The sequence below is a fragment of the Danio rerio genome, chromosome 2 (assembly GCF_052040795.2).
Source record: "Danio rerio strain M-AB ecotype USA chromosome 2, GRCz13ab, whole genome shotgun sequence".
NCBI classification, from domain to species: Eukaryota; Metazoa; Chordata; class Actinopteri; order Cypriniformes; family Danionidae; genus Danio; species Danio rerio.
This window is the reverse complement of record NC_141022.1, coordinates 11,497,626-11,524,431: the sequence shown is the minus strand read 5'-3', so window position 1 is coordinate 11,524,431 and position 26,806 is coordinate 11,497,626. Positions and strand designations below refer to the sequence as shown.

The window sequence follows — 26,806 nt, the reverse complement described above, 5'->3', positions numbered from 1 at the left end:
AAAAAATGTAAAGACTACAGGCTGAATAAAAGCGCCTTGTCAGAGCTAAACATCACCGCACACATGTCAGTTTACAGCTTCTGTAAAGTTCAGACATCATATACAGATCACACAATCTCAATAAACAACATGTAAATGTATAAATATTTCGATAAGTATTGTTATGGAATATTTATAACTATATGTTCTTGCTTTTTGGTTATGATACCAGCTTTGATCTCACTTAAAAGCGGCAGTTACAGGCGCTACATAAGGGCGTCTCACACTGTCAGTGGCGGAGTACACACAGCACTGGCAAGAGGTTTTATTTGTTGCAGATTTGCGCGTTGTTCCTTTTTTTAAAAATAGGCTACCTTTTATTTTTAAAATCTCTCAAGTTAATGTTGTCTATCGAGTAACATAATCTCCCTCGGATTGGAGTTCGGTGCGCAGTAAGATGGACAAACACCGCCCTGTAAATTAACACACCGCATACTGTAGGTCCACAGCTCTGGTGTGGTATGAATTACATGTTTTAAATGACAGCGATACATGATACGTTTAGTTTTTATTGTAAAATATAGATTATAACCCAGTACACAGTAAAATAATATTTTTTAGATGGTTTGCTTATTGACGGCGTATAGCCGTTAAACTTAAGGCAGCATATTTTTATTAATATTAAAACACATTACAACAAACTAGCCACCCTTTGATTTTTTTTCCTTTATGTATATTTTTATCAAACGAAAAATGCAATGAATAGTTTATTTTGGTTTTCATTTTATTAGAAATATAAAATTTAAAGGCTGCGTCTGGATGACAGCGAGAGAGAGAGAGAGATGAGATCAGACCTCAGATTCCATGTGTGGCCGCAAGTCTCAGTTACTTTATTGCAATTTTTAATATTGACTCATCTAAATTAACTTTTCATTTATTAAAAGCCGAAATATTGCTAGAGAGACGAAGCAACTTTCGGTTTTTGAAGAGGGCGTCCTCAGTGATAAAAGACGCGCGCACACACAGGTTTGCCCACACTCTTGTCGGCCTATCTTTATTGATTTTTTAAATATTAAAAGCATAATAACAAAGTGTAAAAAAGAACAGCTGAACTTCGGAAAAAGTGCTCATGGCTGTTGCCGTAAGTTGCTTTGTTTCTCTGCAGTTGGCTTATTAATGACGCGGCATTGCTAAATCACTCTTGTTTTAATAAATAAAAAAAGATAATTTAATATTAAACATTGTGAGATAATGGTCACGTGATTTTTTAAAATGAGAGTATGCGTTGCGTATTTATGGCTATTGATCTTATCTACCCGCGACCCACACATAGCCTAGTTGAACATCAAGTGTTGAAAATGAGTGTATAAATTAGTTGTGTTTCCTCCAACTGCTGCCACCTTTGTCAGGCAAAGTTTGCAGATTGTCTCATTACCGTCTTCAGGTTCTCTTTTTGCATTTGGTTTGAACCCAAAATATAGCCAAACAGGCGCTTTTGCATTGCGTTTTGACACTTATCCGTCCGCCATTCTCTTTCTGTGAATTCGACTCCTCTTGTTCTCTTGATGTGATAAATGAAAAATGATGCATTGTAGCTATGTTCAGATGATAATTATAGTGCATGTTCTCGTCTTATGTAAATTATTTAGAATTATGTTTCCCATTTAATTCAAATAAATATTTAAATAAAAAAACGAATACTTAAAAAAAAAAATGTGGGGACGGTGTCACGGTGAAAAAGTGATGTCATCGGTGTTGCGTCTTAAAACCGGTATCACCGTCAACACCGTCTATCGTGGCAAGCCTACCTCAGAGTGCAGGAAAACATCCCCAATAGTACATAAGGGTTAAAATGGCAATCTTAACATTTAATAAAGGACTTGACTAAGCAATTTAATGGATTTTTGCTTAATGACGTTTAATTTTTTAAATAGAAAATCTTATTGACCCCAAACATTTGAATGCAATTTGTTTTTGTTTTCTTCTCTCTCCAAAAAGTCCACCTGAGATTAAGCTGATGAAACAAGGAGATGGGTAAGTACTTGCTGTTTCTCTTTAAAAAAAATTATTTAACTTAAGATGTTTCATGAAGGATTATTAAAAAAAGAAAAGATATTATACTTCTGTAAATTACCTAGCCATTTTATTTTTCACCGGTCCACAGAGGCAGCTCAGGACAGGAGATAAAGCTGATTGACAAGCCTATAACAGAAGCAGATATCGACAATCCCATCGAGGACATTCCCGAGTCTAACAAGGACTTGATCCAGGGTGAAAACAGTGACAATGAACAAGACTTTGTCTCCAGTGTGGTGTCCAATCAGCACAAACAAGTTCACTGGGGAAAACTGCCAAAGAGAGATGAAGTGAGTGAAGATGCTGCTGAATATTCACATTCAGAACATGAACAAAGAATCAATGGAGAAAATAAAGATGAAAGCGAATCTTCACAAACTCCTCAACCACAAAAAGACACAACCGATCATCCTGCACTGGAAAAAAAAACCTCTGAAATTGAAGGGACTTTGGAGCTTTTGAATCAGGATAAATCAACCCAACAGGAAGCTGAAAACACAAGCTCTTCACAGCCTGAATCTGACATCTCTGTTCCTGTGGCTGGCGACCTGAACATTACTCAGGTGGGAATGAGTAAAAGATCAGCTGCGGGCCTCAAAGGCCTGTTGAAGGATCATCATAAAGCTAAAACGGCTTCTACAGCCATCAGTCAGTGTCTTCTGGAGCATCTACGGCAAGCCTTTATAGAGTGGAGAACTAAGGAAACCATGATATTTCTTTATGGTCCGGATTACGCCTCAGGGATGCAACTGTCTACAGCAGGAGCATGGGAAGAAGAGGAGTTGGATGAAGATGACCTGGATGAGGCTGAGGTGGGCGTGAGATCAGCTGAAGGAGGACCTTTCAGAACCAGCGCTCCAGTTCCTGATGTGGAGACTCTGAGAAAAGAGACAGAAATGTTGGAGCTGAGAGTGAGGGAGTTTTACAAAGGAGTGTGTGTTCTGCCGGAAGAGGTTGAGACTGAGACTGTTAAAGAGACTGAACACACACAGGTGAGGGCTTTTGAAAGTAACATACAACATATTACAGTACCATTCGAAAGTTTGGTGTGTTTTGATTAAAAGTGACTGTAAAGCGTTCTTAATGTAGTATTTGTGAAAGAATCCTAAAAATATTTTTCATTATTTTAAAATGATTTGACAACATAATGGTGTCTGACAGTGATACAACACGATTTTTATTTTATAACAATGACAATTAAACAGTATGCTAAGTGTGTTTTTGTAATGTATTTTAACAGGTTTAGATCTACAATAGATTGGGGCTGCACAATATTGGAAAAATCTAGCATTGCAATGTTTTTTTTTTTTTTTGCGATACAGTTTAAGTCAGAATTATTATCCCCCTTTGAATTGTTTGCTTTTTTAAATAATTCCTAAATGATGTTTAACATAGCACAGAAACTTTCACAGTATGTCTGATAATATTTTTTCTTGTGGGTAAAGTCTTATTTGTTTTATTCTGGCTAGAATAAAAGCAGTTTTAATTTTTTTTAACACCATTTTAAGGACAAAATTATTAGCCCCTTTGAGCAATATTTTTTTTCCGATAGTCTACACAGAACAAACCATTGTTATACAATAACTTGCCTAATTACCAGAACCTGCCTACTTAACCTAATTAACCTAGTAAAGCCTTTAAATGTCACTTTAAGCTGTATAGAAGTCTCTTGAAAAATATCTAGTCAAATATTATTTGCTGTCATCATGGCAAAGATAAAATAAATCAATTATTAGGGATGAGTGAGGGATGAGTTATTAAAATTATTATGTTTAGAAATGTGTTGAAGAAATCTTCTCTCTATTAAACAGAAATTGGGGGGGGGGGGGGGGGAAATAAACAGCGGGACTAATAATTCAGGTGGGATAACGCTTCTGACTTTATATTGCAATATGAATACAATTGCACCAGATGACTTAATATCTCTATTTGGAAAGAATTTATAATGTTTGATATTTGCATGTGTTGCGAGTATTTTCATGCATAACAATCTGTGAATACAATCAAGACACAACTGAAACTGTTTTCTCGTTTACTATGTCTAATAGTATTCAAGTACAGTAACTAAATGATAAAAGATAAAAATAATTCAATAAAATTAATCTTAGTTCAGGTCACAAATGGTAAAATTTCTTATACTGAATGTTTTAAAAGCATTATAAAATCACAGGCATCAAAAACACAATCAAATGATAAGTTATAATACAAACTCAACTTTGCATATCCTGCTTTGTGACTATTGTGAATGATTACATTGCTATATCGATGCTGAAATGAAATATTGTGCAGCCTTACAATGGATAAATAAATATAACACTAAAGCCAGCAGTAATTTTTGCGAGTGCCTGTATTAAATAAGTAATCAATTAATTAATTGATTGACATTTTCATACAAATGAAAAAGGATTCTGCACATTTTTTGGTAAAACATTTATTTCATAATTCATCTCTTCATATTGTCTCTCGAATGAATTGAGAGCATTGTTTTTAACAGCAGATGGTGCTGTATTAGGGTTGTAGCAATACATCTTACGATTCTATATCAGCTGAAGTATTATGATACCTAGTAGTATTAAGATAACTCAAATTATATTTCTTAATTATTATAAAGTAAATAGTCAGAAATACTATATTTTACAAGTTATAATAGGTCTTGAATTTAATTCATAATTCCCTATTTATTGTAAAAAGTATTATTTGCACATCACTTCACCTAAAATTTCTTCTTTTTTTTTTATTTTTTAGATAACTGACCAACAAAAATACATTAAAATAAAGGTACAAATTATACCAAATGAAATTTGTTACAAAAATAGCAATTTACAAAAAAAAAAAAAAAAATAGGCTATGTGAAGTGGTATAAATTGTTTCAATGTTTCCTGTTGCTATTTCGGGTTTTTCATCTATTGATATATATATATATATATATTTTTTTTTCAGTCTTATCAGGTAAAATGTTTGAGCATTTTAGTGATGTTCCCGCGTCTAACATTATCTATTGTAGATAGTTAATGAGGATACTACCGTTTACAAACTACAGTGGCACTTCCAGTATTATTACCATAATGTCACGATACTACCACATGATCGGTAAACCGTGCAACCCCATGTTGTATCCTGCTCAAACAGCCATACTCTATTTGCACCCAATAACAAAATAATCATTATTAAAGATCAATTTAAGAAAAGATTTATTATATATAAGCGAGAATAGAAAATGCATTTTAAAAATCTCAGAATCCATGCAAAATCGATTTCTTTTTTAACCATTTTTTGCTACTGCTCTATTGTTGACTCAATGCAGGAACAAAACCCCACATTGTTGCTCTTGCTAAATGTTCCACCTTGTTTAAAGGTATTTTTGATTTGACTGAGCTATTAATTTCATATCCAATAAAAAAAAAAAAACATAGAGGCAAATTTTTGCATTCACAATTTAATTTGTAGGGTTACTCACTGCATAATCTACAAAGCTTCCTCAGCTAGTGGAAATGCTGTGACTTTTAACAAACTGATGTCACAGTTTATTTTTATTAGGTGTCCGTTTTCCTCATGTGTAGTTCATCACATAAAATGGATACTTTAAATGACACTAACTCATCATCTATGCTCCCTCGAGTGGTTTTAAACCGTTATGAGTTTCTTCTGTTGAACACAAAAGAAGATATTTCGAAGAAAGCTGAAAAAGTAAAAAAACAAACAAACACAATGGAAGTCAACAGTTACCAGTTTCCAGCTTTCCTCAAAATATCTTCCATTCTGTTCAACTGAAGAAATAAATTAATAGAGACCAAACAATGACAGAATTTTCAGTTTTGAGTTAACTATCCCTATAAATCTGAACGCAATCCAATAATGTTTGACAACCACATTTTCAATTGCATTGTTGATATATTCGGTTGATGTGTTTTAAGATAACTGCAAATCTTTTTTTTTAACCAAATATCTAACGTCTACTTTAGACTTGCAGTTACGCTTTCTCTCCTGTAGTGGGTGCTCAATTCAAAGAAGTCGGACGCTACGATAAGAAACAAGACTGCATCTGACAGCATCTGTCATTAAAGCCCTCATGTTGCATTTCTTGACTGACACACACACTTATTTTTTTCTCCTAATTCTCCAGGACAGTGGGAAAGATCCCCCTCTGCCTTTGGTTGATTCTCACGCGCAGCACCAGATTCAGAAACGCATTGTTGTGGAGAAGCTCAGCCACAGGTCAGTGTTCACCTGTTGTTGAATCAACGCTTCAGAAATCTTTATACATTGTTTGAGTACAATAATAATGCTATTTAATCCTAATCAACTTGTGCTAAAGCTGTATAAAGGGTTGAAGTTTTGTTTTAAGGTATCTGTAAAGAGAGACAAAAATAATATTCTGTGTTCCCACAAGGCATGGAATTCCTGGAATATTGTGGAATTTCAAAATGTCTGTTCCAGACTCTGAACGTCAGATAATTCAGTTTTTTTACACAATTTTTGTTTGTCATTTTAAATTTTACTTTTCATCAAAATGTATTTTTTCCACATTTTATTTTTATTGTTTCATACATGTAAAATACTAGTGTCTTTGAGCCATACTCTAATAAAGAACTTGAATTAATCTGTTTCTAATAATTCTACATTTATTGTCGTAATGAAACAATTATAGTAATTTTAACAAATTTTTAGCGCAAATAGAGTATATATTACTACAATAAACCAGTTACTGCATTAAAAACGAAAGTATACTACTATATTTAGCACAGTTTATGAGCTACATAGTTAATGTTACAGTATGCTGGAGCATTCATTAACATGGAGTTAAATAGCTATAACATACAGTTGAAATCATAATTATTAGCCCCCTTGTTTATTTCTTTCCCCAATTTCTGTTTAATGGAGAGAAGTTTTTTCAACACATTTCTAAATATAATAGTTTTAATAACTCATTTCTAGTAACTGATTTATTTTATCTTTGCCATGATGACAGTAAATAATATTTGACTAGACATTTTTCAAGATGCTTCTATACAGCTTAAAGTGACATTTAAAGGCTTAAATAGGTTAATTAGGTTAACTACATTTAATTAGGTTAATTTGGTTAACTAGGCAGGTTAGGGTAATTAGGCAAGTTATTGTATAATGGTTTGTTTGGGTTGTTCTGTAGACTATCAAAAAAAAATGCTTTTTAAAAAATGGAAAAACTGCTTTTGTTCTAGCTGAATTAAACAAATAAGATTTTCTCCAGAAGAAAAAAAATATTATAAGACACACTGTGAAAAATTCCTTGCTCTGTTGACCGTTATTTGGCAACTATATATTTATATATATATTTATATATATATAAACTTCAGTCTCTACAAGAGCTGTAAATACAGTATAGTACATTTTACTGTAATATGGCTCAAAAACCCACTTTTCAGGTCGGATCATGATTTGACTATTGGTTTCCATGCCATTTTATTCCTCTCCAAACTTGTTCATAAACAGCAATGAAATGTATTAAACAATGTGTTAAAATAGTTAGTTTACAACATCAAACAGCATAAGTTTTTTGTCATGCTAAAGAATAAATGGTAGTAAATAAGACTGGAAGTCTTAACACATCCGAGTTGCAATGACCCAAAAAATAAGGTGGATAGGCCATTGAAATACAGCTTTTCGGTCAGTGAAAATCAGGGAATTTGACATTTGGCTTGTAGTGAGAATGATGAGTATAACTCTTCCAGACTTTCGTATTTAACATTTGCTCTCTTTCTTTCCCAAAGCTTGAGAGATATTGTTGGACCCCTTCGTCTAACAATGAGTGATGTCATCAATGATGTCAATAATTTGGTCCGGACATTCAGGTAACTCAACGAAGTGAAGTTATTGCACATTTGTAGTTCTCATACTGCGAATTTGTGCTCTACATTTAACACACACACACACATAGAGCACTTGGGGGGTTTTGTTTGTGGTATTGATTAATCATTCCCCCAACTCCCCCCAACCAAAATTCCTGAATTTGATCCATTAGGCCAGAGCTGCGGTGCAGGTTCAGGGTTAGTTATTACTTGCATATTACAATTACTACAGTTGAAACCAGAAGTTTACATACACTGTATAAAAAAAGCACATAACCATTTAAAAAAAAAGGTCAGTTGTTAATGTGACTAAACTTTTTCTCTTATAGGTAAGTTATGCCGAGTTCAGACTGCATGATTTTAGCCCCGATTTTTGACTCGCTGACAAGTTTCGAGAAATCGCCAACAAATCGGTGCTCATTCACCCGAGTAACAACCACACAATGTGAACTATCAAAGACGCCATCTGAGAGAATCGCCGATGAGTCCCCGATGCCTGTGAGAAGTTTGGCATGGTGAATATCTGTAGCTGTCAGAGATTCAAATCATGTCGTATGAAATGAGTATTGACTGTAAATAACATCAGCAATGGCCTGCAGCCAATGAGAGAGCAGTATCTACTAGACTAGTGTGTGTGTGTACCTGCAGGTCAGCGGGAGGTTGGGGGAGAAGTTAAAAGTGCTCTTTTTCAGTTTATTTGGACCCAAGAAATGGAGGAAAAGCTAGTGTAAATTTGGCAGGAGCACCCTGGTCTGTTTGACGTGTCATGTGAGCATTATCACTACCGGGTCAAAAAATAAAGATTGCTAATTCCCCCCAAACCCAGGTGAGCAAATACATACATTTTCTACCCCATTAAAGTCCTTTTTCTCATTATGTAGTTAATAACAAAATATATACTACATGTTTTTGGTTGTGAGATGTAGTTTGGACGAAGTTGTCTGCAATTCTTCCTATTGTAAAGTCGTGCAATGTGAAACCCATGTCGCCGATCCATCTTGCAGTGAAAACAAAGCAGCGTCAAAACGCTAGCCCAGATTGTCATGCAGTGTGAAAACATCTGTGATGCGATTACTTTGAAAATCATGCTGTCCGAACTCGGCATTAGGAATATCAAATTTGTGTCTGTTATGCTTAATAGCAGAATAATGAGAGAGATTTTTTTAAGAAATTGTTATAACTTTTCTTGAAAGTCAAGTTTACATACAATAAGATTATTATGCCTCTGAAAAAGCTCAGATGATGGTGTCAAGCTTTTGGAAGTTTCTGATCAGCTAATTGACAACTTTTGAGTTAATTGGAGGCACAACTGTTGAAAAGTATTTAAGGAAAACCTCAAACCCACTGCTTCCTTTTTTAACAACATGGGAAAATCAACAAGCCGGAATCAACAAAAAAGGCAGATTACAATTTGCCAAATTAAGAAGAATTAAGAATAATTAGTAGAGACATGTCCTGTGGTCTGATGGTACTAAGATTGAACTGTTTGACCATACTGACCAGTGTTACATTTGGAGGATAAAGGGGAAAGCTCACAATCCAAGCAATTCCATCCCAACTTTGAAATATGGGGGCGGCAGCATGGATGGGTTCGAACCACTGACCTTCTTGCCTTGAGGCGACAGCACTACCTACTGCACCACTGCGTCGCCACGAGTATCAGTGTATGATGTTAAATCAGTGTTTATGTCTGTTTATCAGACATGACCGTACAGTTTTGAGTTTCACGGACCATAAATTTTGATCGGTCATAGAGGTGTTGTCAACAGGAAGTAGTGTGTCACTCTATGAAGATGATTTACCATCCTTCTGAAGGGTCACTTCACCCTCAGATTGAACCTGCTTCCGGGAATTCTGTCTGTGCTGTTGAGGGCCACTAAATCTGAGTGGCTTCAAAAACACGCCTCCATTAAAACTGTGTGAATTTACTATTACGCATTTCCTCAAATAGTTCAGTTCTTTATGACTGACTTCTATGCACACTCACAATTGTATGGTGTTTATCTGTATTTTTTTTTTAGAAAATAAGCCACGCAATGTTAAAAATTACGTTGTTGAGTGAGAAAATAAATCAAAATAATTGAATTTGTTGTATGAATCACATTTCAGGATTTAGTTTGAAAATAATATAAATTGGTAACCAACTGAGCGACAAATTATAAACGCGAAACAAGAAACATACAAACTTAAACGTGTGTTTTAGTTTCAATTACTCAACCAATTTTTTAATTAGGTTTAAGTTGACACCAAAATAAAAGAATTAAAAATTGCAAGCAAATAGAAATAATACTGGCATTCACTATAAATATTTATTTTAAACATCAAGGCCCGTATTATAAACACGGCGCATTAAGGCGCAAGTCGTTTATGTCGGGATTTGTTGCTATTTTTTAGACCAGTGCAACCCTAATTTTCATGTTTTGCGCCACGTTCTTTAAATAGCAAATCCATTTGCATCACTTTGTGGACTAATGGGTGTGCTGGTCTATAAAGGAGGTGTGTTGAGGTGAATTGTTGGTGCGCATTGCTATTTTGAAGAGCTGTTATGCGCCTATGCAGGTTCTACCCTTACACATTGCTTAATACATACAGGATGTACAGCAATACACAAATATCTTTACATATAAAAACAATTAAAGGATTAAAATGTTACAAAAATTATTATTTTCTACATAAATATAAAAACCAATGCCTCATCTCAGGGGGGCTTTTTTCTGTTTATTCATGGCAATTTGCATTTGTATAATGTTATTATTAGCAGAATTATTTATTATATGCATATTTATATTAGGTTTAATAAAAGAAAGTTTAGATTTGTCCTCCAGTCAGATTTTGGAGAGGCATGCAACACCATATGTGGCATAAGAATAGGACGCGTGTTTGGATATAATTTTTTTATACCACACTTTGTTATCATTGTTCATTTTTTAGTTTGCTGGAAATTCAAACTGAATTTAGAAAAAGTTTTTAAATAAATCTTTAAGCTTAACTAACGAAATTAAATATGCAGGCTAATGGATGTTTTCAGTGGAGTGCGTACAACACTGTTTCCTTGTCCACAAAAGTAAAAAAAGAGTAAAGTAAATTGAAAGTAAAGTGGCCGAATGGAGGAGGCTCATTCTTTATCCTTGTGCAGATGGTATGTGTAACTGTTTTCTCACTAGTGAAGCGTTCCTTTTTTCCACTTAAAAAGTCTGTCATGTAAATAGCAACATAACATACGTTGCAAACATAACGTGCCATGGCGCGATGCAACTGAATCTTAAAAGGAATGTGAGATGAGACTCTAATTGGACACGCCCTTAATGTTTTTGCACCATGCACTTTAGACTTTGCACCTAGATCGTTAAAATAGAGCCCTAAGCCTAAACAATTTGATGAAAAGCAGAACTGAAAATGTATGTGAGAAATGCAGGACACAAATATTCATGTATCTCTCTTTTGGGACCAATCTAAATGTGTGTGTGCTTCAAAAATGTTTGGCTTGCTTTCATGCCATTAATGGTGTTATGTAAGTCACAGCATATTTCTGATGATTAAATGATGTGGAAAATACAGTGAGCTTATTTTTGCTAATGGAGTCTGAATTGTCCTTTTTTGTTTTTCAGATTTACGAACACAAACATCATTCACAAAAGCCCAGAGTGGACTTTAATTGCTGTGGTTCTTCTGTCAGTGTAAGTATAACATGCATTTTCAACACTGAAATAGTAAAATCAGGGATACTACTTAGGATATCTTCGCACAAACCACATTTTCGGTTAAGGTTTTGTGCTGAAAATGTTAACCAAAACAGTAGCGATTAATCACTCGCTTCTATTTTGCATTCTTTTTCATGCAGACAAGTTAGATTACATACAACAGTTAAACATGTCAGTTTCCAGTTTTTCTCCATTTTAATGGAACGATCCACTGTAAGTTAGTTAAAGCAGTTTTTACAAAGTTTTATCATTTCTTTAATCTATTCAGCCAAACTTTAAGTCTGTCTGGAGTACTTTTAGCTTAGCTTAGCATAAATCATTGAATCGGATTAGACCATTAGCATCTCGCTCAAAAAAGACCAAAACATTTTAATAATTTTCCTATCTAAAGCTTGACGCTTCTGTAGGTCTGTTGCTATTTTTTTAGATCAGTGGTTTTCAAACTCTTTTCACCTAGTACCACCTAAAAAAATTGCCTGACCAAGTATCACCATAATGACCAGTATTGAAATACAGAAGCATAGTAAGCCTAATCAAGCAACCACAGCTCTACACAGTTTAAAAATGTGGCAGATTAATTCCTATTATTAAGAATATTTATAATTGTCCGCCACTTAAACAATAACACTGCAGTGTGCTTACAGGTAAACAAACAAACATTCATTCATTTATTCATTTTTTTGTCGGCTTAAGGCTGATTTATAGTTCTGCGTCAAACACCGGCGTATGCTACGGTGCTGACGCATAGCCCTTCGCCGTGGCCGTCGGCATCACTGACGTGCACCTCTCAAAAAATGTAACTACACATCGCAACGACGCGTAGCGCAAGCTCTGTGATTGGTCGGCTTGGTAGCGCTGACGAGTCTGGGCGGGACCGAGAGCCGCGCGAATGGCCCGAGCTATTGTTTACAAGTGTGGAGTCCCGTGAAGGAGCTCCGGATGGAAAGTTTTGTTTTATGTTTACCTCATAGTTAAAGTTGTTGCACGTCCGCCGGTTCATGCCTTAAAATGAGCGAGTTTGAGTCACTTGTACAACCAGGAAGTGTTCAGGAAAAGCAAAACAGAAGCGAAGAAACTCGACACAGAGGAACATTTACACCTCACTGCCAACTAGCGTTTTGGAAGTGTTAATGCAGACCAACAGAGACAGCGCGCAGAAGTATAAATGCACAGCTACACGTGTTGCATGCGCCGTGAGTTACGCCGGTCACTTGACGCAGAAGTATAAACCAGGCTTTAGACCCTTTATTAATCCGGGGTCGCCACCGCGGAATGAACCACAAAGTTATCCAGCAAGTTTTTTTATGCAGCGGATGCCCTTCCAGCCGCAACCCATCTCTGGGAAACATCCACACACACACTCATACACTACGGACAATTTAGTCTACCCAATTCACCTGTACCACATGTCTTTGGACAGTGGGGGAAACCGGAGCACCCGGAGGAAACCCACATGAACGCAGGGAGAACATGCAAACTCCACACAGAAACTCCAACTGAGCCGAGGTTCGAACCAGCAACCTTCTTGCTGTGAGGCGACAGCACTACCTACTGCGCCACTGCCTTGCCATCAAACAAACAAACAAACAAATAAATAAATAAATAAAACATCAACGTTTAATCTAAAATGTGCTTTTAAAAGTTAATAAAAAATGACACTTCTTAAAAAGTAAAAAGAAAACTGCTGTACTTGAATGTAAAGCATTAAAATATAGTAGTAGCCTATTTATCAAAACCTGGAAATGTTCATTGAACCTCATAGATATTCAATTCAATTCAGCTTTATTTGTATAGCGCTTTTACAATGTAGATTGTGTCAAAGCAGCTTCACATATATGGTCATAGTAACTGGAACAGTGTAGTTCAGTTTTTAGTGTTTAAGTTCAGTTCGATCAATAAATATAGGCTGTATGTCATCATATTCATATATTAACTCTTTTTGATAAATTTTTCAATATATGCGGCATGTACATCGGTATGACATATTTGTATATCTAGAAATTAGATCTGCTTATTGGGCATTAGAGTAAGCTTTGTGTGTCAGTAAAGCAAGCGGGATAGAAAGATAGCAGAATAGAATTATAAAATAGGGGAGAATCCCGGCAAAAAAACGGGAGGGTTGACAGATATGCATTAAACGCATCGATACACTGCTTGACCAATACATACATGATTTATTCATTCATATGTGCGGCAATAGCTTGCTGTGATTGAGTGTGACTGAGATCACATCTTAAGTGAACCGTGGAGTTTGTGTTAACCACATACGGAGACTAACTTTAATTATATTCTAGCTCCAAACTTCAAGTGCCGCAACATTTAAATCACATCCAAATCAATTAGGCTAAATCTGAACGAACGAAACTGAAAGCTATGCTGCTTTACGAAACAAATAACTTTATATATGGAAAATCGCATTATTTTACACAACTATGAACACATATTTGTAGTAATTATTTTACCAATTATGCAAGATGGGGAAATTCCTGAGTTTGCAGTAACTGAAATGCCACCACAGCAGCACTGGTCTGCAGAAGGGCTTCCCTAGCGCGTGTCTGCTGATGATGTCTATCTGATAATGCCATGCTCTAAACACTAAGCACACCAGCGATCCTACACTCCAGGAAACAGCCGTTGCTGATCAATCGTGTTATCAGATGCATCAAAGGGTTAAAAGTGTGTTCAATTTTTCTTTTATTTTTCTGCGATTCCTCCGCGTACCACTAGACGGAAGCATGCGTACCACAGTTTGAGAACCACTGCTAGATCAGTGTGGCTAGGGACAATACTCCCATTCTGGAGTAATAATCAAGGAATTTTGCTCCAGCAGGCGCAATACTTTGCAGCACCCAATATCATAGGCTGTCCCACCTGCCTGGCAACATATGGATTTGCGTATGTCTCCCCACTGTTCGCACAGGCAGTAAACGTCATTAGCATGTTCCCCTTATGCAGACTGACTTTACGTTACTACTACTGTTTTCTCGTTGGGGAATGAGACATGAAGTAATCTGACTCTTTCATTTTGTCACTTGAGCTTCAGGTCATTGAGGCCTGCCTGTGCGCGTTCATGTGGCTAGTGATTATCCAGGATCTTTGGCTTTCAAAGCTGGCAATATAAATATTCACTCAAAAGATGTTTTATTTAGTTTTGGCTATTAAAAAAATATATTTGATTCGTTGATTATTAAATAAACTTTTATTTATCATTTAAGTGTTTAGATATAATTCATTGAAATAATTTAGGTCTAAAATAACTCTCTGTTTTAATACTGTTATACTAATAACATTGCTTTGATGGCTTTCAGCTTTGATGGCTGAAGCTGCACGTTTTTTAACTTTTTTTTTTTTTTGTGATGTGCAGATTGATACTAAAGTATCGTTATCTTCGATACCAGCTTTGTGTGTTTCAAAATCTATCAAAATATCCAAACTTTTAGTAATTTGTAGCAAAAATGTATTGGAAATAGAAATACAGCGGAAAGTAACCACAATTACCTTAGTTTATCTGAATAATGCCAACTTAGTTGGAACCAGAGATGTATAGTCACGAAGTAGAACTACTTCACTACTGTACTTCAGTACTAAAAAGCTGTATCTGTACTATACTGGACTATTGTCTTTTTTTCTCCTATTTCCACTTTTGCTTCAGTACATATTTTCGATGAGTTTAATACTTTTACTCTGATCTATTTTTTTTTATGTGCTGCATCTTTACTCGTTACTAGGGGTATCAAAATTATTGATGTCGGTTCAGTAATAGATCATAACTGGTTATTACGTACTGACGTCATTTATATATTTATAGAATACTATGGCGAAGGAGGCGAGGGCGATTTAAGTAACGCTCTTACTACAGTGAAGGCAGCACAGCTTTTCCTCTCCTCTTGGCTGTTAAAGCTATACTTGTGGATCCAGACACAAGCGTGCCTGAGGTGCGAGTTTTCTTCACTGTGTCTATTAAGGATAACCTGTGATAACCTCTTATTATGTGCATACAGACTGTAACCCCGGCTGTTCTTCCCGCCATTGGTGAACATCGCTTTTTTCTGAAGTCGATCGCAGCCCTTTCTGTTGAGCAGGTGAAGAATAATCAATCATAGGGGTGTAAGACCTCACCTGTCAGTGCTCAAAATGCAAGCGGGATAATATTGACATGAGTTTATTTGCTATAAATGCTCATGCTGTCCTCTGTGCATGTATTGGAGTTTTGTTTGATACATTCAGAAAGTGTTTTCTTTGAGCAGGTCAAATTAAGGGTACAGTTCAAAATCTTACTGCTGTATTGAAGAACAAAATTGTATTACAAATAATATATAAAATAAATATATTTAAAAATTTTAATTAAAAAAAATTATTGTGTTGTGAAGAAAAAATCTAATTATGTATGAAAAGCATGGTCAATGCACCGAGATTTCAAATTGAACCGAATCGAAGGCATGATAATCGTAACCGAACCAAACTCTGAGACCAGAGTAGACTCACACCCCTACTTGTTACAATTATAGACCTTTTTCTTGGCTACTGTATGGGAGGGGCGCCATAGTGACCAGCGTCTTCCGCTAGAATGTTTAGAACTTCCGTTTACAGCGTTTACAAACAGTAATTTGCGATCCGAAAATGGGTTTCAATAGCGTTTTGAGTGGATTACGGAGTGTTTTTGTGACACAACTTTGAAAGGTGTGTGTTATAGCTGTTATAATCTTTCAGATCTGTGGTTCAAGTGCAAGAGAAAAACAGTATCGTAAGCCATGTTTCTTTTCGTTCTGCTTAATCACGTACCCCCAAAAAAGATATTTAAAATAAACAAAAGAATATGATGTCTTTTGACTGCTTTCTTTAATAACTACATAACACAATACTTGTACTTTTACTTTCAGTACTTCAGTAGTAAAGTTTGAAATAAACTACTTGCAATACTTAAGTACCAAAAATGTTAAATACTTTAGTACTTCCACTTAAGTATGGTGCTTAAAGAGCACTTCAACTTCTACTCAAGTCTCTTTTTTGATAGAGCACTTGTACTTTAAGTCTCATTCTCTAGTACTTTATACATCTCTGGTCTGAACTCCTTATTCTTCCGCCTGCCAAGTCTAGTGCGTAATGTGGCACTGTACAACTGCAAAGTACACTTGTTAGCCACTCAGTCCGCTGGCCTGGCACATGTTGTTCAGCCATGCTGTCCATGGATATGGGTGAGCACAAGCGAAGTTATGTGTTGAGCTTTTTCAGTTCCAGAAACTCAAACAATGCCGTTTGTGACACGTTTAACAAAACCGTGTGGTACTGTGGTAATACCACAAACCTAATCAAACATCTACATATAAATTACAAGACAGAATATGATAATGTCATGACTAGTTGGTCAGAAGAGGAGGAAAAGAGAGGCAGAGGTACTGCTAGGGTGAGGCAGACATCACTTTCAGAGTTCTTAGGTGCAGCTGGCAATCACTAACCAGGTACAGAGGGAGAAAATGTGGCGATGTGGCTGTATTTTGGGAGCTTGTTTTTTTTTTTTTTTTGACAATGATAAAACAACAGAAAAAGGTTCAAGATCTTCAAGGAGACCAGATTAGCATGTCACTAAACCAAAAAGTGTGAATGTTTATTGTTTTATGTTAAAATTTTGAGGCAGGGGTTTTAAGAAGTATACATGCTCAGATGCTGTCAATAAATATGTAAGTTGGCTCTTTTTTGTATGATAATTCTTCATCAATAAACAAAAAACCCCGTAAAATGTCCCGTATTCAGTATGAAGTGACACTTTTAAGTACACTACTTGTTACTTTAATTTCCACAGTAATTTTTGGGCAAAGTATTGGTATCGGATCGGTATCGGCAATACTCACCCTCATTTTACTTGGTATCGGATTAGATAGGAAACCAGTGGTATCGCACATCACTACTTTTTTTGTAAAAAAAAAAAAAAAGATAAATGACCTATATTAAAGTGGCAATAAACCATGGACACTTGAAGACAGAATATTCTGTTTGTTTGTTTTTTTTTTATTTAAAACCAGAGACCTGGTTCTCTACTATGATACATATTATGTTCACTTGTTTATAGCAGAAAATGCTCAAATTTAATATATATCATCAAAAATGCTGGTGGTGACTGGCAAAAAAAAAAAAAACACTTGGGAAAAGTTGATGCGTAGACAGATTTCTTCATAAAGACAGAAAAACTGTTTAAAGAAATGCTCCCATAACTAGCATTTAGGCCTGATTTTTATTTTTGTTTCAGTCTCTTTCACTTAAAATCTGATTTGTGGCTCATGGTACCTCAGATCTAAACGCGTGTCCAGATTGCCTTCAACCAGAGTCGACTCGAGTCACAACATGTTTGGCATCTTTCATCTGTCAAACACTGCGTTTAGATTGCTTAAGCTAATAATCTACCTTCGCATGGCTTGTGTCCATTTGCTCCTGCATGGGAAAGTGCCACATGTGTTGGTATTTGCCATGAGAGGCCAGCGTGACTGTTCCTCCGCCGCGTATAAAAGCTCAGATTATTGCCACGGCAGATAATGCTATGGGTTTATGAGCTGCCGGCTGTGGACTGAGGTTTTATGGTGCCTCGCTGGCCTTCTGTGTGCTGACAGTGAAAGTATGTGGTGGACGGATGAGCAGCTGGAAGGCCTGGCTTGAAGCAGAGCGGACAGGAACAGCACTGAGGAAATCAGGGAGCATTGTTTTCTCTTCAGGAACACACTGTGTAAAGCCATAAGACACAAGTGATTTATGTGTGAGTGTGTGTATGATTTGTGTGCATTTGTTTTCACTCTAAGTTAATATTTGTCTACTCGATAAAGATTTGTAGCTCTGTTGAGGATTGATTCGGAAGTTACTTTAGTTCCATAACTGCATTAAGAGGGGATTTGATCTTAAGTTTTCATCTTAGTTTACGTTTAAGGTACTCATCATTTTTAATATCATTTAATAGACCTGAGTGAACTAATAATTGAATGCTTTTCTTTTCTTTTATGAGCTAACCTTATGCATAATATTTTTTTTACTGATACTAATAATAATAATATTAACAATACCCAACATTAACAATAATTGCATTTTTAAATTGATTTTTAAAGCAAAAAATGATTTTTCAAACATGTAAAAAAAAATGTCAATACTACTGTACATATATAGCCTTATGAAAAGCACAACTATATACACTTTATTACATACACCTGACTAACTGCTTGTTCACACAAATTTCTAATCTGCCAATCACATGGCAGCAGCTCAATGCATTTAGACATGTAGACATGGTCAAGATGAGTTCAAAGCGAGCATAAGAATGGGGAAGAAAAGTGATTTAAGTGACATTGAAAATGGCATGGTTGTTGGTGCCAGACGGGCTGATTCAAGTATTTCAGAAACTGCTGATCCACTGGGATTTTCACACACAAACAGAGAATGGGAGGGTTTACAGAGAATGATGCAAAAAAGAGAAAATATTAAGTGAGTTGCAGTTCTGTGGGCGTGAATGCCTTGTTGATGCTAGAGATTAGAGGAGAATGGCCAGACTGGTTCCAGCTGATAGAAAGGCAACAGTAAATTAAATAGTCACTCTTTACAACCGAGGTATGCAGAAGAGCATCTCTGAACGCACAACATGTCCAACCTTGAGGCAGATGGGCTACAGCAGCAGAAGTCCACACCAGGTGCCACTCGTGTCACCTAAGAACAGGAAACTGAGGCTACAATTCAGACAGGCTCACAAAAATTGGACAATAGAAAATTGGAAAAATGTTGCCTGGTCTGACGAGTCTTAATTTTGCATGGTAGGGTCAGAATTTGGCGTGAACAACATGAAAGCATGGATCCATCCTGCCCTTTATCAACGTTTCAGGCTAGTGGTGGTGGTGTGGTGGTGTGAGGGATATATTCTTGGCACACTTTGGGCTCATTAGTACCAATTGAGCATTGTGTCAACACCACAACATACTCGAGTGTCCCTTTATGACCACAGTGTACCCATCTTCTGATGGCTGCCTCCTGCAGGATAACGCGCCATGTCATAAAGCGTGAATCATCTTACACTGGTTTCTTGGACATGACAATGAGTTCACTGTTCTCGAATGGCCTCCTTTAGGATGTGATGGAACGGGAGATTGGCATCATGGATGTGCAGCCAACAAATCTGCAGCAACTGCGTGATGCCATCATGTCAATATGGACCAAAGTCTCTGAGGAATATTTCCAGTACCTTGTTGAATCTATGCCACGATGGATTAAGGCAGTTCTGTAGGCAAAAGGGGGTCCAACCCAGTACTAGTAAGGTGTACCTGATAAAGAAGTGTGTATATACACATATCAATTTGCAGATATAACAGAGACAAACAGACATATTTATTTATTTGGAAATATGTTTGTCTGCCAAATCAGTTATTTCGAAGCGAACAACATGCAAAAAAAAAAAAAACTATGTAAATCAAACTGAGATAACCCCTGCGTGTGTGGTAGGTAATGAGGCTTTAAAAAAGTCTGATAATTTGACCTTTTTATCGCAAGACAAGGTTAGTTCAGATTGTAAAATGTCATTGTGACAAATCGAAACGGTAATTATAAACAATTCTGATTGTTAATACTGTAAATACTAAATAATGTAAATACTGATCATGTAAAATATGAATCTTAAAAATGAATAATAATGTCCTGATCATAATATACATGTATATTATGATCAGCATAATATACATGATATATTATGTATATTTTATATACCTCTTTTCTACTTATAGTTCCAAAGTGTTTAAATTTGACAATTTGATTTATGTATTTGTTGTCAATTTCAGCACATTATCTTGCAGCTCATTTGAAAGAATTGAGGTTTTGGCGTGTGTGTGGCTTTGTGGTTTAAGAAGAGATGATGAAATGGCATGACCTAGATCTATGTTATGGTGGGGGTTTCTTAGAACATGTCCTTGTAATTCAAAACTGTTAAAAAATCATATTAAACAGGGTCTTTTCGAAAATAATTGCCACAGGTTTTCTGTGAAGGTTGGGTTTGGGGGGTCAGGTTAGGATAAGGCCATATAATAAGCAGTTTTTAGAGTTAGATATATATAACGCCTATAGAGAACCACCAAAACAATTGTGTGTGTGTTAGAGGAGACAGCATGATGATGTTTGTCCAGTGCCAGGTGGCGTGTGTGACTTCCCTCAGGTTTATGAAGGCTGGTTCAGAGTCTCTAACACTGAGGAGAGATCCGTGCTGCTCCCTGTCTGTGTCAACAACACAAAGCCGTATCTTATCGTTCCATGATTGCTGTGGATCCGTGAAGCTGCGGGCACAGCATGGGAAACATTCCACCTGAGGAACAACACACGGCCACCATTAAACTTCTCCCTATTTAAAGATCACGGCTCTGATTTATTGCTCTAGGCCTGCAGGATTTCACTGCACTTGTTCATCTGGGAACAGCTCTTTTGGCTTATTATTAGACTCTTAAGTTAATGCATGTCAAGGAGAGTTAAATATACTTTGTATAATGATAGGGGGGAGACAACAAGGGTCAGAGCCAAACTGCAACTTTTATTAGAGTGGTCAGACATGGTCAAAAACAGGGAAATACGGTAGCATGTAGGTAATCAAAAAAGCTAGTCATGTTACCGTGTCCGGCAGCTTTGAAGCATGTATCAAATAAGTTATGCAGAGAAGCAGTGTACTGGAGCTTGATGTGTTTTGCCATAATTACATGATCAGTGACTTCTGAAGCTTTATTTTCGTCTATATCCACGTGACTGCTTCAAATTTTGATTCAAAGGTTTAAACACTCTTGTGGGTTAATAGCATGTATAGCGAGAAATTAGGCATGGATTACATACTTCTCTGCTGTTTCGAGTCACTAGACTAGTCCCATGCACCAGTAATTCGACTAAAATACAAAAATAATTTATAGTAAAAAGCTTTTGAGCCATACTAAAGTGTATTAGTGCATTATTTACAACTATTTTTAAAGAAAGCCAATGCATTTTGTAGTCTAGTGTGCAGTGGCCAGCTGATGAGTGCAGCCCATAAGCCTCACTCCAAAAGCTTTCTCCTTAGAGCATTCACTTACCATGCAGGAATCGCCAGTTCAATCCCCGTCAGAACGAGTGGGTGGGTGTAAGACCGGTTGAAATACGATAAACATAAATTTATGATGTGAGTGTTTGACATTTTTGCAACACAGTGCTTTCGCACACTTTAACCAGCAGAGGTCCTTATCGAGGTCTGATTTGTGAAGCTTTTGAGGAACGAACCTTTTTCAGATACAGTTGAGCCGAATGGTTCACTGGTTCTGAAAGCTTCATTCGACCATCACTACCAAAAGCACTGTGGGTTTAACAAGCAAAAAATCATGGCAGCAGCAAAACAAACATAAAACAAACAAAGGTCAAAACACGGTTAGACAATCTAGGAAATGCTTTGAAATGCTCACTACAGCTAAACAAGACTCCACAATGTATAGTGTGTGCGTAATCAGGAGAGGAGCTGAAACTGGTGTGTGACTGCAGGGCAGGATGGGATTTGTAGTCCAGTTCAATGGCAGATGTGATGTTGGAACTCTACTTGGTAAAGATGACCATACAGAGCAACACTTCCCATCACAGCTGTCAAATTGGAGGACCGCAGCTCTGCACAGTTTAGCTCCAACCCTAATTAAACACACCTGATTGACAACCCGCCTTTAGATTATCGAACATGTTATAGCTGTTAACTAGTTGTTTATAAGCGTGCAAGTATATTATTACTACTTATTACACTGCTTTCTGGTATGCTTGATTCCGATTGATCAGTCACTATATTCTAAGCTATGTTATTTCCAGATAACACCACCTAAATCCAATAACAGAGGCTCAACTGGGAACTTCAAATGATCTTGACCGCCAGTGGATACGTTCACATTCATATATAGTAGCCAACATATGAAGTGGGTCAAAAAAGTTTTTCAAAATCATCCAAAGACAAGAATGGGTGTTGTTGAATAGATTTAGAAGAACTTTTTTAGGTTTTTGACCTACTTCAAATGTTGTTTACTTAATACTGTATATGCTTGTCTGCCTCATCCATTGCTGTTTTTGACTTGTTTTGGATCTTTTGACTAAATATTACGTAGGTTAGTGTAGGCTCCACTCAGCCGTTTTCCTTTTTGTAAGCTTCACTTTTTATTAAAGAATAAATAAACTATTACTAATCTATTTTTACCATTTTTTTATATTGAAATTACTACAATTTTCTAGTATAGGGAACTTGTTCACTGTTAACTGTATATTAACTGTAATCTCAGCGTTTTTGTTTTTGGCTGTTTATTTTGATTAGGTTTCAGAACTCATTCGAGGCGTTCAGTCTGTTTATCAGCGCTGTTATTTTCCCCTCATCAATAATTTGCAAGTTGACTTCTCAGTGCCTTATGTCAGCTGTGCCTCTGGCCTGAGCTCTTTTGTTGAGAGCCGTTCAATAATAGATAAAGCTGCAGAAACTGTAGAACAGGTTGAATCCGAGACCTTATTCCTTTTCCAGAAAGACCTGTGGATGGATGACTTCAGAAAGAGGCATAAATGCAGATGTTTATGGGTGTTTAGCATGCACTGAAGCTATTTCTTTTACCAAGGAAACTATCAGTTATGTACACTACCGATCAAAAGTTTTAAAACAGTACAATTTTTTTTTCCAAGTATATTTTGATCTTCAAGTCTGCGTTCATCTGATCCAAACTACAGCAAAAACAGTTGCTTGTGACATGTTTGCTATTAAAATGACTATTGTAATATAATTTATTCTTGTTTCCCAGAGATGGGTTGCGGCTGGAAGGGCATCCGCTGCGTAAAAACTTGCTGGATAAGTAGCCAGTTCATTCCGCTGTGGTGACCCTGGATTAATAAAGGGACTAAGCCGACAAGAAAATGAATGAATGAATGAATTTATTCTTATGATTCTTATGAGGATCGGTGATGCTGGCTCAGCATTGTGTTGTCTATTGACCATCAGTGATGGACCATGGCATCGTCTATTGGCCCAACCCTATTGTCCACCATTTTAGCTGAATTGGTCACATGACAAATAATCATAATATTCCAAAGCCTCCATTTTCACAGTCACAACCGCAACTAGTGTTTTCAAGTATATCCTCTTTGGAGAGCGTTTTCAAAAAGATTTTTTTTTCTCTAAAAGTGCCATTTCAGTGTGGACAGAAGCCCAAAATGGAGGAAAAAAATACGCAGTTTTAAATGATGATGATTTATGGCCATATAGAAACTTTTCACAAGACTGTCTTGATGCGTTTATCGGTCATCAGCATCTTAAATCCTTGAAAGTTTTTAGTAGTTTTTTTAAAAAGTATGAATGTTTATGATTGTATTTATGTATGTATTATATCATCTTTTCATTAAATTCCAAAAAATTACAATTACAGCTTATGCAGTGTCTATGTGGTTGGGTAGGACAGGAAATTTGACGTTGTTCTCTTTTCTGGCTGCCATTATCAGCATCACACAATTTCCTTTCTTTTTCTGAAAGTCTTGATAACACCATCATGGAGTTTTGTTTTATTATTTGAGCAAATAGGATTGTAAAATCAAAAATGATTTCTTCCATTCACTTCACTCTGTGTACCCAAATATTGACTGTGTTTACTTTCAAAATGGATTTATTTACATGCTCATAGTTTAAAAATCATTTTGTTTGTTTGTTCAGGTTAACAGAAGTGTCACCATTGTTGCGAGAGTCGCTGGCGAGCGTGTCTTCGTTAGAATACATGTCCTGTTTCATGAAAGAGCTGAAACTGGAGGACAAAGATCTTCACAACCTCGTGCTGCTCTTCAAACCGTGCGTCCCTACACAAACGTGATGTACAGAACACTCTTTTAGAGATGAAAATAAAAACCTGTCCCAACACAATGGTTCTGTGCTACATTTGAGTGTTAAGTCATTCTGCAACACAGCCTCAGTGGTAATATGTGCTTCAGCCTACATTTCATACATTTGACTGGAGTTTCTAGGTAAGATAAATGTTACAAGGCAATTTGATGCCGATAACTTTGTTCATTTTCACACTAATTTTATTTGCATCGATACATTATGGACAAATATGGTTCATTAACGTTCAGGTCACCAAATATATTCCACAAACAACTTAACAGTGTCTTTAATTTGTAATGAGTGTTGTGTTTTGTGTTGTGTTGTACATGGTTCCTCAACGGTAAAAAAAATATGCAAAATCAAGGTAAAACGATGCGATTGCAGTGCACTTTTCTCATACGTTTGCCTTTGAAAACACTATTGGTTGGGTTTAGGGAAGCGTTAAGGTCAGTCGTTATTAAGATGAACTGTACAACAAGTTCTGCCTTTTTCATAGACGTGTACAAGAAAGATGTGTATCTGAAACATACAACAAAACATACCCAAGTCAGTAATCCCCATCCTTATTATGACAATTTTTCCGTCCTGTGGGGGTGCTGAGCAATCATCATTTCTCAGATTATGACAAGCTGATAAAACAATACTGCAACTCTCAAACAAGTTTTAATTTTGGAGAAAATTAAAAAGGTCTGTGGTGTTTGGGTGTTCTGTGATTGTCTACCGAAACATACCAAAAAATGAAGGTGAGCAGTCAGTTTTTGTCACGTTGCTGTGTACTCTTGTAACCCCGCCGGTCCAACACCACCCATTCCGCTCTGAGCTGGGATCGAAACAGTGACTTTCCGCATGAAAGTCGGTTGCTCTACCAAGGAGGCTAAAGACCATAGCCTCTAGCGTGGCTCGCTAGAACACCTTTAGGGGTCAGAGGAGTGAGGTTTACCTGCCCAGCACTTACTAGCTGGCCTCGGTTACACTCGCAGCATTCTGAAGATGATTTCAACTTGGTGTGCCTGGAAGTCATGAGCGCGTTCCGCCACTTGTGCGCATTGCTCTTAATAGGTGTATGCAAGCCGCGCACCTACATTTGAAATAATGAACTCAAAGAAAAGATGCGATAATAGAACGGCCGCTATCATTTGCGATTTCCAGCATTTGATCCTCTTGTACAGACATACTGGATTCACCTAATTTGTTGACAAATGGATAAGGGATCCATTTCTTGGCAGTTATTGGGTCCTTCACTGGGGAGTTTCCTGTTTGCAAAGAAACTTTCCAAAGACGTCAGTTTATTACTCGTTTTGCTAGCTTGTAGGTTAGATTTTGGCGCTTAAGTGACTGAGATGTAACCGAGAGCCAAGTCAAAATAAAGGATTTTTCTAAATAAAAACTAGGTTAGACTAAGATAAAAAATAAAATGGAAATAATTAAAGATTTCTTGTGCGGCCCAGTATCAATTGATCCATAGACCAGTACCGGTTCGTGGCCCAGGAGTTGGGAAATGCTGTTCTACATTACATATTTTAGATTCATAAAAATGTAGACCGTGCCCTCTAGTGGATTTGACATCTAAAACGTGCAATGTAACATACCTGTAGCAATGTATTCCATGTTTGGCAAAAATGTAGGCCAAGATATGCCATTTAATGGGTTGTTTTTATTAGTTGGTAGTAATTTATAATCAATAATTAACTTTTTTTTTTAAATTGAAAAAAATTGACAATGGAATAATCAAATTCAGATTTTAATGTGCGTCATATAATATCAGCAGTTAAAAGAAAATCCTGCTTCACTCTTAACCCTCATAAAGCATTCAGAACTCATTTTGAGGAAGGAAGAGGTGCATAAGTTCTTAAAACAAATACATAATCTTCTGTTAGGGAAGGAAGCTTTACAGCTCAAACATCCTCAAAATATGCAATTCATGTGAGAGGTCATGCCTTCATGGTGTTAAATGTACAAAATCTGAAATGATACAGTGGGGGAGATCAGTATTTAACACTTCACAGTTTTTCTCAGAAAACATATTTTTTAAGGTGCTGTTGACTGGAAATTTTCACCAGATGTTGGTAACAACCAAATAAATACATATATGAAAAGAAAAGAAAATTAATTTAGTTTAGAAAATAATCTATGTGTAATAAAATGAAATTGCGCAGGACAATAGTAATGAACACATGAAGAAATGAGGTGTAAAAAGGCAGTGAATGCCCAGACAGCAGCTGAAATCTCTCCGTAGTTATTCAGCAGCCTCTGCCCTTCATCAGTGTAAATTAATATTTACGAAGAGCAGAGTGCTGCTGAAAGACTACTGAGAGAGTTAAGCTGCTGTCTGGGCTTTCACTGCCTTTCTACACCTCCCTTTCTTTGTGAGTTTAATA

The 26,806-nt window shown here is 36.4% G+C and overlaps 1 protein-coding gene across 4 annotated transcripts in view; it reads left to right on the top strand.

The window, feature by feature from the left end:
• rpap2 (RNA polymerase II associated protein 2) overlaps window positions 1-25,125 on the top strand; it is a 30,479-nt gene extending 5,354 nt beyond the window's left edge. The window contains exons 7-12 of one of the 4 annotated variants that reach the window (XR_015477748.1): window positions 1,978-2,013; window positions 2,144-3,047; window positions 6,179-6,270; window positions 7,803-7,883; window positions 8,210-11,557; window positions 24,264-24,467. Coding sequence is in view for 2 of the 4 variants with exons in the window: in NM_001277930.1 (NP_001264859.1) it covers window positions 1,978-2,013; window positions 2,144-3,047; window positions 6,179-6,270; window positions 7,803-7,883; window positions 11,489-11,557; window positions 24,264-24,417 (1,336 nt within the window). In the remaining 2 variants the exon portion in view is untranslated. 4 annotated transcript variants of the gene reach the window in all.
• The last annotated feature ends 1,681 nt before the right edge of the window (window positions 25,126-26,806 follow it).